The sequence below is a fragment of the Syngnathus floridae genome, chromosome 3, assembly GCF_059516105.1.
Source record: "Syngnathus floridae isolate MCC-2025c chromosome 3, RoL_Sflo_1.0, whole genome shotgun sequence".
Taxonomy (NCBI): Eukaryota; Metazoa; Chordata; class Actinopteri; order Syngnathiformes; family Syngnathidae; genus Syngnathus; species Syngnathus floridae.
Window position 1 is genome coordinate 5380179 of NC_142415.1, and position 14722 is coordinate 5394900.

A 14722-nucleotide genomic window follows, 5' to 3' on the forward strand; every position below is an offset into this window, starting at 1 on the left:
GAAGGAATTAAGGATTTGGAGTGACATAGAAGGTTTGAAAAACTATTATGGCTTTTACGCACGCCCGGTCCTACTCTACTGAGTCGGGGGCCGGCGCTCGGCCGAGTGGCTGTCCGCGAACGGTGCGCGGGGCTCTGACATGGCCATTACGCACGCCCGGTCTGTCTGGAAGTCCACGCCGCCACACGCTTGGAAGTTTGTTTTGTTTAATAAAGAGCCGTTTTCCAAACCCACGTCTATCCTTGTACTTTAACACCACAATATAGTTATATAGTAGATCTGTGGAATAAAGACGAGGCTGACGTCAGGGCGCACGCGCGGCGATGTTGACAAAGGACGAGGAATTTGATCGATGGATTTAATGGAATTAAAGTGCACGGATGGTTTGATAATATTATTGGCTTGTATTATAGTTATTTGAAATATAGTTTATCTATCGTTATATGAGCCTGTGGAATATTTTGAAGTGCAAGCGCCCTCAGCCGTGCGCACCCATTGTTGACAAAGAACGATCGATGGATTTAATGAATTGGAGTGACACCGATGGTTTTATAAACATGTTATTCATGTAATAGTTGTCCTTAATCACTCTATATGTTACGTCAGGCCCGTTCTCAGCTCTTTGTTTGAGTTTGTCACGTTAGCATACCTATCGTTTAGCCTGTTGTTGCTATTTAATGAATTGGAGTGACACCGATGGTTTTATAAACATGTTATTCATGTAATAGTTGTCCTTAATCACGCTATATGTTACGTTAGGCCCGTTCTCAGCTCTTTGTTTGAGTTTGTCATGTTAGCATACCTATCGTTTAGCCTGTTGTTGCTATTTAATGAATTGGAGTGACACCGATGGTTTTATAAACATGTTATCCATGTAATAGTTGACCTTAATCACTGTATATGTTACGTCAGGCCCGTTCTCAGCTCTTTGTTTGAGTTTGTCACGTTAGCATACCTATCGTTTAGCCTGTTGTTGCTATTTAATGAATTGGAGTGACACTGATGGTTTTATAAACATGTTATTCATGTAATAGTTGTCCTTAATCACTTTATATGTTACATCACGCCCGTTCTTAGCTCTTTGTTTGTGTTTGTCACGTTAGCATACCTATCCTTTAGCCTGTTGTTGCTATCGTTTAGCCTGTTGTTGCTCGTTCATGACTGTTTTTGGTGTGGGATTTTGTCGAATAAATTGCCCCCAAAATGCGACTTATACTCCGGAGCGACTTATATATGTTTTTTTTCACTTTTTGGGGCATTTTATGGCTGGTGCGACTTGTACTCCGGAGCGACTTATAGTCCGGAAAATACGGTAATCATGTATGTTATTGAACATGACCAGAGCAGAACAGTGATAGAAATTTTTATAAATTCCAACCACAGTGGAGGGTGTGTAAATAGATTGGCAAAATGCACTGTAAACTCATGACAATTGTAACATACCCTTAGTGGTTCTCAAAACCCAAAGCTAAAGAATGAATGAGTTTGGAGAGTTGGAATTCCCTGAGTTATCAATTTGACTCGCAAGAAGCGCGTCAAGGGAAGTTATTCTTTACAAAATGAATTTGTAGATCTTATTCAAACATTTCACAATATTAAAAAAAAACAGTTCACGCAAATTATATTTGGTGACAGAAAAATGTGCAATAAGGATAGAATATAAGAAATAAAGTAGTCATTTATTTTGTTTTTAGTTTTGTCCTCTACAGTAATATCTACTAGAAAGTAATAGCCTGGCATCTATAGCACATTGTTAGCTGAGCGTGCAATGATTGGCTTTAGTGAATGCTGTGAAATTATTTTACATGTGTAATGTTGCTCAGAGGGAAAAAAAAAAAACCTGCACTGCAAAATTGAATGCCATGGGCAGTTTTAACATATAATGATGGATGTTTGAAGCCTTGAGGTTTCCATGCAGCAGTATCAGATGCCTTTCATTGGAGTAGTAGCGTGACAAGTATGCGTACATGATCCTATTACCTGGCTTGACACTCTGTTTGATGCGTTAATGAATTGTTTAGAGCCAATGCAGTCATTCATAAGACAGATCGGTTTTCAGTCATCGCTGAGGAAAATTAACAGTTATATTTTGCAATTGTGATTTATGGCTGGGTAACTTTGGTAACCTCATGATAGGATACGTACCCTGATACATAAGTCAAGATATATGTACCTCTATACTAGTACTTACTAATTTACAAAAGCGCTTGGACTTGCAGTCTTTTTAAAGCATTCACCACAAAAAATGGCATAAACAGAAATCATGTAAAATTATATGTAATATATAATATATAATAATAGATGCAATAATGTGCGTTATGGACAGAATTTCATATCTTGATATTTTTGATAATGATTATAATATGGATTCAGTGAAGTCTAAGCATTTTTTTTTTAAAGATAAAGCAAAATATTAAGACAAAATGTGGCAAGTGCAGGTAAATGGACTGGCGAAGCATGGACTGCTCGTATATTTTACCCTTCGCATCCATTTTCTATCACTTATCCGGAATTGGGTCACGGGGGCAGCAGTTTCAGTAGGGAAGCCCAGACTACTAATAATTGTGACGTTATAAATATGGTCATGTAATGTTCTTATATACAATACGTGTACTGATACCGTATAGTGTCTCACAACCATTTTCACAACTGTTGCTATCATGGAAACTATAATAATAACAATAGTAGTAATAGTAATAATAATAAACAGTGGTAGTAGAAGTAGCAGTTAGTAGTTGTAGTCGATGTTTAGATAATTTATGTTGTAATGAGTGATTTTTTTTTGGTTTCTTAATCCACCCCAATTAGAAAAATTTGAAGGATATGTTGAAATAATAACATAAAAAGGTATTTTGAATTACAAATAACTGCGTACTGGGGTGACCCTCAATACTTCAGAGACAGAGAAGTTATTTGTCTGCTGTGTTATGTCACACAAACAGAATACCGACTGAGACATTATTTTTACAGAGGATTGAGTCCGCTTGTTTTGTCACATAGAAAAATTTGGAGGATATGTTGAAATAATCACATAAAAATATATTTTGAATTACAAATACTGTGTACTGTGGTTACCCACAATACTTCAGAGACGGAGAAGTTACTTGGTTGCTGTCATGTCACTTAAACAGAATACTGATTGAGACATTCTTTTTACAGAGGATTGAGTCAGCTTGCCTTGTCACTTAGAACTTTTGAAAATGCAATTTTTTTCTTGTCAATTTACTGCAGCTTATGTCTTTACATTAATAGGCTTTGTCTAACTTTCAGGGATTTAAAAAAATTACGCCTATTTATCTTGACCAAGAAAATCAGTTGTGAAAACCGGGGCTAAAGGCTGAACGAGGGAGTGAATTTAGAATGTTAAAAGGCGCTGGTACTGGTACTACACAACCTTTGCTTGTGCTCTGGAATGTAGGAAGTGAGCTACACTGTAATTACCCAAAGGCCAGCCTCCTGTGGCGTATCATTGGCTGGCAGAAGGCAGATCTTGATAGGCAACAGCAGTCCCACACTCCTGAAAGAGAATATTGGCCAGACCCTGAAGAAGCTCAGTCTGAAGCTCAGGCTGAAGAAAAAAAAAAAAAGAATAATTTGGGGGATAAATAAAAAGACGGTTCCATTAGTTTCTATTATCACGTTACCAGCCATCTAACATAACTATTGCTACCATTTTCTTTATAAAGGATGGCTTTATAAAGGACGCTCCCATTCACTGAGGCGCCCACAACCCGCTGCACATTTTGGCAAGAGTGTGCTCTTGCCTATTTTCAGTGTCGCCTGTAGAATTAAAAATACTGTTGGATGTGCTACTGTTGGGTCTCGAACCATAAATATGTATCAAGAGGTCACTGGCTTAAAACATGGAAACTGATTTGATGCGTGTGTTACGGGTTGATACTGGTGCCATGTAATGGTGATTGAATATTTGTATTGTCGTTTGTAATACATTCACATTTTGTTGTTGAAACAAATAGGGCAGTGATTCTTAACCTGGGTTCGATCGAACCCTAGGGGTTCAGTGAGTCGGTCTCAGGGGTTCGACAGATCCCCCACTGAGGAGGTCCGCACAAACCTGTTTTATCACTTCTGATTTGCCAGTATGTAATTTGTTGCGAGTTCATGCATTGTGTTGGTTTTGTTCTTTGAACAAGGTGATGTTCATGCACAGCTCATTGTGTGCATTAGTAAAAAACATCTATATCTTGAATTTAAAAAAAAAAAAAAATTCACAAACGAGGCGCATATGAAACTAGTGGTGTTCGGTACCTCCAACAAGGCTAAGAACCACTGAAATAGGGTCATAACGAGAACATGACATCAAAGTCTAATGGTTGGAATATCAAACGGGAAATATTAAATGAAATTTTATACAATCCAAAGGCTTAAGTAATAAACAAATAGAAAATTACAAAGTACCAGTAATGTGTAAAAAAATCTTAGAGTAAATGTTTTTAATGTTCTGTTGTTCTAATATGTTTTTATGTTATTTGAAGCATTCAAATTTGTATATTAGTAGTATTTTGTTGAACTATTAAAAATAAAACATTTTAAGTTGTTTAATGCTCAGCTATCCGCAGCCTTTCACTGATGTTGTTTTTGCTGTGGTATCCTCCCCGCCCCTTTTTTGGTCTTATATATCTTATATATCCTTTTGGTTATATAAATTAACATACTCGTTTTAGCAGCTACTGGTTGTTCTAAACATATTCATACGAAACTACTGCATGCCGAATGAGACAACTGTACATCAGCAAATCTGTGTGTACCAGTGCAAAACTTAGTAGAGCCCTGTTAACAGTTGTATTTGCACAACACTAGGTTACAGTTGGTGATTTTGGATTGTACAAACCAGCGAATTACACTTCTACATGTCTCAGTGAAGTACCGTAATGGCCCGAATATAAGACAGTGTTTTTTTGCATTGAAATAAGACTGAAAAAGTGGGGGTCGTCTGACATTCGGGGTCTAGACATTATACCCATTCACAACACTAGATGGCGCCAGATATCTTTAAAGTGAATGCTGAACTTAACTCCCCAGGCCAAAGCAAACCCCTGTCACAAAGAAGAAAAATAAAAATAGCGGTAGCACGAAGAAGAAAAACAAAAAATAGCGGTAAGAAAGAAAAGAGAAGACAATAAAAGAAGAGATAACAGAAATTGGAGAAACAGTAGGTTTATTTACATTTCAAAAACCAGAAGCCATTCATTTACAAATGTGATTGCACTTTAGTTTACATATTTAAATGTTCAGATATTAAGATGTGATAGACAGTTTTTGCATGATTTGAAAGAGGCAAAATAACATGCTTTTTCTCTCGAATATACTGTTATAATCATTTGTTTAAGATGTACTGTAATTATTTTCTGTATAAAAATTAAATTTGGTGTTCAAAAAGTCTTTTTTCAAACTTGAGTCTTGAAAAAGAGGGGGTCGTCTTATAATCAGGGTCGTCTTATATTCGGGCCAATACGGTAAATGAGAAAACCAAATCGTTTAACGCTCCAAAGTGAGCTTAGTCGGAAGACATAGTAAAATTGTATTTGTTTTGTTGTAGGAGTTTGCAGCACTAACAAAAGAGGTGAATATGTGCCGGGAACAACTGCTGGAAAAGGAGGAAGAGATTGCAGAACTGAAAGCTGAGAGAAACAACACACGGGTTAGTTGAAATGTTATGCTTCAAAACGTGGTGGTTTGAATTCTTAAGAAATTAGAGATTGTCTTTACCATCTTCTACGGTAGACTAGGGCTGTACAACTAATTGAAATTCAATTAGGATTAAGATTATTAGACCCCACAATTTCAAAATTGGCATAATTGTAAAAATTGTCATTAATAAAAAATAGATATAAAATTGCTATTTCTTTGTAATATGTTCTGTGCAGCTCAACTGGTCAACGCGTAGTGTTCTGATTAATGTTTTGTTTGTGGAACATGACTTAAACAGGCAAAATCCACCTGTTTTTATCCATCACAGGGGCCATTTTGCCACTGGCTACCGACTAAAAATTACATTTGCCATACAGGTGCCAAGTCTCACAACCAATCATAGCTCAGCTTCACAAAACTGGTGAGTCACGATTGGTTGTGATCTGGCAACTGTGATATCGTTTTCAGTCGACAGCAAGTGGCAAAATGCCCCCTGAACGAGGGAATTTTGTTGCTTAATTCACATTCCACAAACAACACATTAACCAGAACATTTTTGACTAGTTGGGCTGCACATACAACATATTGTATGAAAAATTTGGGGTTGACTTCCCCTTTAATATTTTTACATGAAAACAAGTCTGAACAATAAATGTTCTCCAAATCAGATGAGAGTATTTTTTTTTAGCAATTTAGCTCTGCCTATACTAAGTTCAAATTTTTCAATCTGTTTGAAATTGCCCCACTGAAAATTGTTCTTGACACGAAAATATAGTTTGCCACTTCAAACAATGTGAATTAAGAAATAACAGTTGATTATGTAAAAAACTATTATTAATTCTGAGTAGTCACATTTTTACTCAGGGCCCTGGGTTTAACCTGCACAAAAAATTGCTACTCAAAATTAAAATGTCGCTCCTTAAATGAAGTCAAAACTGCTCCACAAAAAATCTAAAAACAAAAATATGTAGAGCCTTCTGTCATAAAGTCAGCATCACATATGTTTTCAAATCACCTACAATGAAAACAATTGTGTTGTGAATTGTAGGCTACTTGCAATAATCGTGTTGGTAATTATTAGTGAAAATTATACCTGTGTAATAACTCGCAGTTTATCTCATTTTCTCATATTGGTTGTTTGTTCAGCTCCTCTTGGAGCATTTGGAGTGCCTGGTTTCTCGTCATGAGCGGAGTCTGAGGATGACAGTCGTGAAACGACAAGCTCAGTCTCCTGCTGGAGTCTCAAGTGAAGTGGAAGTGCTCAAAGCCCTTAAGTCACTTTTTGAACACCATAAAGCCCTTGATGAGAAGGTAGGACTTATTATGCCAAGTTTACTATGAAGTACCATTGTATGCATGTACTTTCAGACTGTTAAAATGTATGATTGCGTTGGAATTTTTTTCACTTTTTTTAGGTAAGGGAGAGACTGCGAGTCGCCTTGGAAAGATGTAGTGCTTTGGAGGAACAGTTAACTCTGTCACACAAAGAGGTGAGAACATTTCTTTGTCAATACGCTTTAAATAATGAACTGCCGTTCTTCAGAACGTTTTTCCATCGTTATTTCATCAGTTCACAGAGAGCAAGCTTGCCTACAATTGGCTAGTCATAATACCAAGAAATGAACTGTCCCTACTGTGTGTGAAAAACACGAAGGTTATGTTCTGGGGCAACGTTGCCGCATCTGGCACAGGGTGTCTTGAATCTGTGCAGTCCACAATGTAATCTCAAGAATATCAATGCATACTAGAGAACATACATCTGTGAAGAGTCTGCAATAGTCATAATTGTCCTGCTATCTGGAGAAAGCACCCATCAACCCTGAGACAACAGGGGCAGTTTGCTCATAACAAAACATCTGCTGAGAGGTGCAAGTCTGATTGAAAATTACAAAAATGGATTGGTTGCAGTAATTGCCTCAAAAGTTGACATCATTTTTGTCAAGGCCTGAATTTATTTTTAAAAGTAATTCTCTTCAACCACAATTCAAAAAATTTCTTTGGTTGATTTATTAATGCTTTTTTCCTTTAGTTTTTGTTCATCTTTCATGAAAAAATGGCCACCAATAATTTTGTCCATGTGTATATATTGTGCAATTGTAATGCTCTTATTTTCATAAAATCAGTACAGTTATAGCCAGTAATCCAGTTGTACTGTGTCAAAAGACGGCAAGTATAAAATAATCATTGAAATTGTATTTATCGTCCAGTACTGGTTCTGACAGGACCACCACAACTTGGCTCAAAGCTTAATGTCAGACCCTGGCTAAATACATAAAAACCCCAGTCAGCATGCAAACGCCCGATGACACACATTGTTTCGATAATGAAATATTGCTTTTACTGTACTTACTATGTCAGATGCTCCCGGGACTTTTCTGTTTTAATTCATTACTTATTATTCTATATCCATTCTGAATCTAAGAAATAGGAAGTGAATCTACCCCTCTGTGTGCACATCCCTTTAAAGGCAAGTCTTGAAATCTCCCTGTTGAATGGGATTAAGATTGACAAAAGCCCTAGAGGATGGTGAACTGTCCTAGATTTTATCTATGCTTTATGATGAAGCATCTTTTGTTGCTGAGGCATGCCCTAAACGGGGTAATATGTATTTTTTTTTTTTGCATTACGCATGACAAGTAGAAAAAAAGGTTCCCATGTTGTACTGCTTGTAAATCAATGACTTAATTCTGTGTTAACAAACTATCTCTGTAGTTGGCTTACCTCAGGGAGCAGGGCTGCCAGAAAAGGGGATTGGCTGATGGAACCAGTGAGGTCAACCACAACTCTGAAAATACACCAAGCACGAATGGGAAGGTGAGGTTACTTATTAGCTTTTGGTTGGCAAGCCTGTGAGAAAGCCGGTCTACCACCTGCTTAGTTAATTTAATTAAAACATTGCGAGTTCAATTATTACAGCCAGAGGTGTCAATAGTATTTATGTTCGTTACTCAAGTAGAAGTGCAAATATTGGGTTTTAAAAATACTTCATTTATACGATGGAGTTAATACTCATTTTTCACTTAATTAAAAGTTATAACAGTAATGTTTTTAAAACGTATTGTAAAAAGAATGCATACGAGTAAAAAAAATACAATGAAGCAGAAGTCATGTAAAACATTTTCTTTTCAGTATGTTCTATGTGCTCTGACAGTCTAAACAGTGAATGTGTATTTCCTGGAAAGTAAGTTAAAAAAAAAATCCAGTGAAAAAAAAAAAATCCTATGATTTCATAAGACTGACGCTTTATCATCCATCCATTATCTGAACCGCTCATCCTCACAACGATCATAGGCGCGATAGGGCCTATCCCAGCTGACTTCAGGCAATAAGAGGAGGACACCCTGAACTGGTTGCCAGCCAATCGCAGGGCACACATACGTTTTTAAAAGACAGATATTCTTTTATTTGAAAATGTATTAAACATACGCATTGCTGCCATTTTGTTCTAACTGAAATTGTTGTGGGTTTTTTTTTGTTCCGAATGGCTTCCCTAAAGTAGAATCTCACATTGCATTGTAGCCAATGGTCAAATCTGGGTCATTTAATGCACCGAATAGTGACAGTTAGTGATAAATGTAAATCAGTGATGATAGTAGTGATAAAGGTCCTTGCAGCAAATGCTGGATTGGTTAGCTCAAGTGCTTCTTAAGAGCCAGTTGCTCCTTTCATTATAAGTCATTGAATTCTCTAGTGATTTTGATGCAGGATGAGTTGTTAGAGACAGCAGACATGCAGCTATGATATGTGTGATGTGTCACTTTATGATTGTGGCTTTAACAATGAGACCATCACAGAAAAGGATGTTGGTATTGATGCCAAATACCGGTGGCTTGTGGTCACCTGTCTGAATCATATGGGTTGTTTTTAAGTTGAAATAACTTACCTAAAATGTCAATGATCCCTTGGAATATACACTTGCCAACGGCAGATGCCACGACAGTCCTAACCATCAATTTCATGAACTGTTTATTGTGTTGGTCCAATTTTAAACTAATCTGTGGCATTCCATATGCTGGTTAGCGCAAAGCTAACCGGAGCTTGTGTCCTTGGCTGGCTCTAACGGCAACAGCTCATCTTCCTCCTCGCTCGTAGAAATCATATCTTAGAAGGAAGCAGGTTTTTACCCCAGCTGTCATTTCCCACACAACAGATGACGAGCCCTCTAATTCTGAATCAAGATCCCATATGCCATGTCCAATCGAACAAGTGAACAAATCACGACTCATTTGCTTTAGGATGGATGGATGGACGGACGGAAAATAGACTTCTAATATTATATTGTATTATTTATATAACCACAGCGGTCATCTGATGGATCACTCAGTCAGGAAGATGAGTCTGGTTCTGGTTTCGGCAATGTTGGGGAACTGCAGGGTGTTGTGGACCGTCAAACCGCTGATCTGGGCCAGATGAAGGAGCGCATGGCTGCGATGGCATCTCGAATCAGTGAGCTGGAGGAAGATGTGGACACTGCGAGAAAAGACCTCATCAAATCTGAAGACATGAATACACGATTACAGAGAGACCTCAGAGAAGTAAGTGCAATGTTGTAGTGGCAGTTTTAATCCTTAGTTTTCAGTGGGGACGGGACAAGACACAAACCCCACAAGGCGACATGCCTCATGAGATTGAGTCCACGAGACAGAGACAAAATGGAATTTTACAAAAATCTTATCTCATATACAGCAGCCTGCTGCTCGACAGCTAGCCATTATCACTTCACTGGTTTCTTTTATATCAAACAAATTGTTTTAGGTTATTCACCTGACATGTTTCGGCGGTTTCTTCCGCCTTCATCACACTCTGATGAAGGCGGAAGAAACCGCCGAAACATGTCAGGTGAATAACCTAAAACAATTTGTTTGATATAAAAGAAACCAGTGAAGTGATTAAATAAGGAAAAACAAAATGAACTTAGTACAAGTAGCTAGCCATTATGTCCACAATTACCGTATTTTCCAGACTATTAAGTTGCATTTTTATTTTCATAGTTTGGCCGGGGGTGCATCTTATAATCAGGAGCGACTCATATGTGAAATTATTAACACATTATTACTTGATCATTAACACATTACTGTAATTTTCGGACTAAAAGTCCCTCCGGAATATAGGTCGCATTAGCCATAAAATGCCCAATAACGTGAAAAAAACATATAAGTCGCTCCGGAGTATAAGTTGCATTTTGGGGGGGAAATTTATTCGACAAAATGCAACACCAAGAACAGACATGATCGAGCAACAACAGGCTAAACGATAGGTATGCTAACGTGACATAAACACAAACAAAGAGCTGAGAACAGGCCTGACGGAACATTCAGAGTTATTCAAAAAAACTATTACATAAATAACACGTTAATAAAACCATCTGTGTCATTAAATCCATCGATCGTCTTTCGTCAACAATGCGTGCGCGCTGCTGACGGCGCTTGCACTTCAACATATTCCACAGGCCCATATAACGATATATAAATTAGATATCAAATAACTATTATATAAGCAATAATGTTATCAAACCATCTGTGTCAATCCAAATCATTAAATCCATCTGTCGTCCTTTGTCAACAATGGATGCGCGCAGCTGACGGCGCTTGCACTTCAAAATATTCCACAGGCCCATAAAGCGATATATAAATTAGATATCAAATAAGTATTATATAAGCAATAGTATTATCAAACCATCTGTGCACTCTAAATCATTAAATCCATCGATCAAATTCCTCGTCCCTTATGTCAACAACGCCGCGCATGAGCAGCTGACGTCAGCCTCGTCGTTATTCCACAGATCTATTATATAACTATATTGTAGCGTTAACAAAGTTCAAGGAATGACGTGGGTTTGGTAAACGGCTCTTTATTTAACAAAACAAACCTCCAGGCGTGTGGCGGCGTGGACTTCCAGCCACGGAAGTGGAAGAGAGCTCCATAGAATAGGACTGGGCGTGCGTAAAGGCCATGACCGAGCCCTATCCACCATCCCCGGACAGCCACCCGGCCGAGCGCCGGCCCCAGACTTCCATCCACGGAGGTGAAAGAGAGCTCCATAGAATAGGACCGGGCGTGCGTAAAAGCCATGACCGAGCCCCATCCACCGTCCCCGGACAGCCACCCGGCCGATCGCCGGCCCCAGACTTCCATCCACGGAGGTGAAAGAGGGCTCCATAGAATAGGACCGGGCGTGCGTAAAAGCCATAATAGTTTTTTTAAACCTTCTGTGTAACTCAAAATCCTTAAATCTTTCAAACTCTTCGTCCTCCGTGTCACTTAGAAACAAAGCCGCTAATGATGCCGGTAGTACGTGGGGCCCTTCGTCATCCCGTGATCAATCTTTGTCCTTTTTGTAAACAACCGCCGCGCACGCCGCGCTGCTGACGTCACTTGAAATTCAAATTACAGTAATCCCTTGCTACATCGCGGTTTCACTTTTTTTTTGTTTGGGGAAATTTTTGAAAAAAAAAACACATAAGTCGCTCCTTATCATAAGTCGACCCCCCTCCCAAACTATGAAAAAAAACGCGACTTATAGTCCGAAAATTACGATACTTACTATAGTATAGTTGATCATTCCACGTGTTATTTTCACTTTGAACCGCATGAGGGCGCTCTAGGCCTGTGGAATAATTGGAGCCGCAACTCACAATGAGTCTGACCTCAGCGCCGCATGTACTTCCGGAGTCAGCAGCGATGTTGTTTATAAGTGACACAGAGGATGAAGATTTTGATGTATTTAATGATTTGGAGTGACACGGATGGTTCAATAAAATTGTTATTTATGTTGTAGTTATTTGATATATAGTTTATATATAGTTATGTAGGCCTGTGGAATAACTGGAACCGCAACTGGCGATAAGTCCGACGTTAGCGCCGCATGTACTTCTGGAGTCAGCAGCGGCGTTTTTTTTTTATTTTTTTAAAGTGACACAGAGGACAAAGATTTTAATGATTTGGAGTAACACAGATGGTTCGACAAAATTTTTATTTATGTTATAGTTATTTAATATATAGTTTGTATATAGTTATATAGGCCTGTGGAATAACTTGAACTGCAACTGACGAGTCCAACGTCACCGCCGCATGCACATCCGGAATCAGCAGCAGCGTTGTTTATAAGTGACACAAAGGACGAAGATTTTGAGATTTCAATGTATTTAATGATTTGGAGTGACACGAATGGTTTGATAAACGTGTTATTTATGTCATAGTTATGTGAATAACTGTTAATGTTACGTCAGGTACGTTCTCAATTCCTCGTTTGTGTTTATGTAATGTTAGCATACCGTATCATTTAGCCTGTTATTGCCTATTCATGTCTGTTTTTGGGGTTGGATTTTGTCAAAAAGTTCCCCCAGAAATGCCACCTGTACTCCGGTGCGACTTATATGTTTTTTTCTTTCTTCTTTATTATGCATTTTATGGCTAGTGCGACTTGTACTCCGGAGCGACCTATAGTCTGGAGAATACGGTAGTTTGTGTGTTGCGACGTCAAAATGTCAAAATATTGTTGCTGTTAAGTTTAGGTGAAAAATAATAAACTACGTATGCGCCTAACACGTACAGCAAACGTGATACATAGGCACCTTTAAGACCAACCTGACCAGCAAGATAAATTGTGTGCCGCATATGTGGTTCAAAACCAGCCGCTTTTGTATCACCGCATATTGCAACCGTTGTCAGTCACAACAGCGACTCCGTGATTCGGCAGAGAAAGTTCCAAATTGGTGATAGCTCCCTTTCAGACATCTGCTATGTTTACCCTGGTGCGCTCATAAAGCGTGTAAGCCAAAAAAGACAGCCAAAAGACAGTAAATCTAGTGCTGCGCAAGGACGGGAAATTCATTGGCGAAACCTTGTTCTATCCTTAGAATATACTGTTCATAGTTGGCAAATATTTTATTATGACCATACCTTTTTGCGATTCAAAAGTTTGTCCTGGACAGTTTTATCTGTGTTAACATTGCAAATTAGACTTGTTTCATAGGCTTGTCATCACAAGTCCACTGAAAATGACAGAGATCAAGGTTATATTTTCGTTTTATCATTAAAAATTCTGGCAATAATGCATGTAATTGTGCATATTGTGTATAGTCTATGGCTCAGAAGGAGGATATGGAAGAGAGGATCACCACTCTAGAGAAGCGCTACCTGGCAGCTCAGCGGGAGGCTACGTCCGTCCACGACCTCAATGACAAGCTGGAGAATGAAGTAGCTAACAAGGAGTCCCTGTTTAGACAAGTAAGTGAGCCAACCATATTGGTGTAGGCTGGAGCATTTTAACTGAGCTCTTTTCTCAATGCCAAGAAAGTCTGTGTTTTTTTTGTGATCATCATCATTTTGAAATGAAACAAAAGTATTTGGCACTCGTATCTCTTGGAGACTTGCACATTTTTTATACATTAATGGTCCAGCAAACCCAGCGAGCCGTTATGCTGGTGGTCTGACATGCATGATGTAGTTAGTTACAAGCCTCAAACTGTGTTTTGTTTCCATGTTTTTTTTCTTCGTTTGTCGGTGTAAGGTTGGATCCCGTCGGTGGTTGGATTTAATGTTAACTTTAAAGTTGTGTTATTAGAGTTGATAATTCATTATGTCAGTTAAAGATCGCACAAGAGAGACCTGACACTCAAGCGCATCAATAACATTCAGAAATTAAACAAACATTTGGTCAGTAAGCTTGATTGGGAATAATCCTTACCGTCATCCTTTCTTTTGAAAACTCTGGTTTTCTGTCACACTAAGAATGAACTCAAAATGTCATTGTCAACTTTGCACACCAATATTACTGGTTTTCAGTCAAGTTCGTTTTTTGTTGTTGTTTGTTTTTGGTTAGAATATAAAGCCACTAGCTTGGATTTACCGACGAAGCTTCTCAACTTTATCGCTGTGATGTTTTTCCTTCTTACACAGACTGAAGACAAAAACCGGCAGCTTCAAGAGAAACTGGAACTAGCAGAGCAGAAGCTGCTGCATACTATCCGCAAAGCAGAGACTCTGCCAGAGGTGGAAGCCGAGCTAGCACAACGGGTAGCTGCCCTCACAAAGGTACTGCCATCTGGCCCTGTCGCTTAGAATTTCT

The 14722-nt window shown here is 38.5% G+C and overlaps 1 protein-coding gene across 7 annotated transcripts in view; it reads left to right on the forward strand.

The window, feature by feature from the left end:
- The window catches only part of ppfia1 (PTPRF interacting protein alpha 1), a 73878-nt gene that overhangs the window by 20217 nt on the left and 38939 nt on the right, over positions 1-14722 (forward strand). For all 7 annotated transcript variants that reach the window (XM_088371852.1, XM_088371855.1, XM_088371856.1 and 4 more), the window contains exons 3-9: positions 5561-5662; positions 6799-6963; positions 7068-7142; positions 8365-8466; positions 9954-10187; positions 13735-13881; positions 14554-14688. In XM_088371852.1, coding sequence (XP_088227978.1) covers positions 5561-5662; positions 6799-6963; positions 7068-7142; positions 8365-8466; positions 9954-10187; positions 13735-13881; positions 14554-14688 — 960 coding nt within the window. The remainder of the gene's footprint in view (positions 1-5560; positions 5663-6798; positions 6964-7067; positions 7143-8364; positions 8467-9953; positions 10188-13734; positions 13882-14553; positions 14689-14722) is intronic.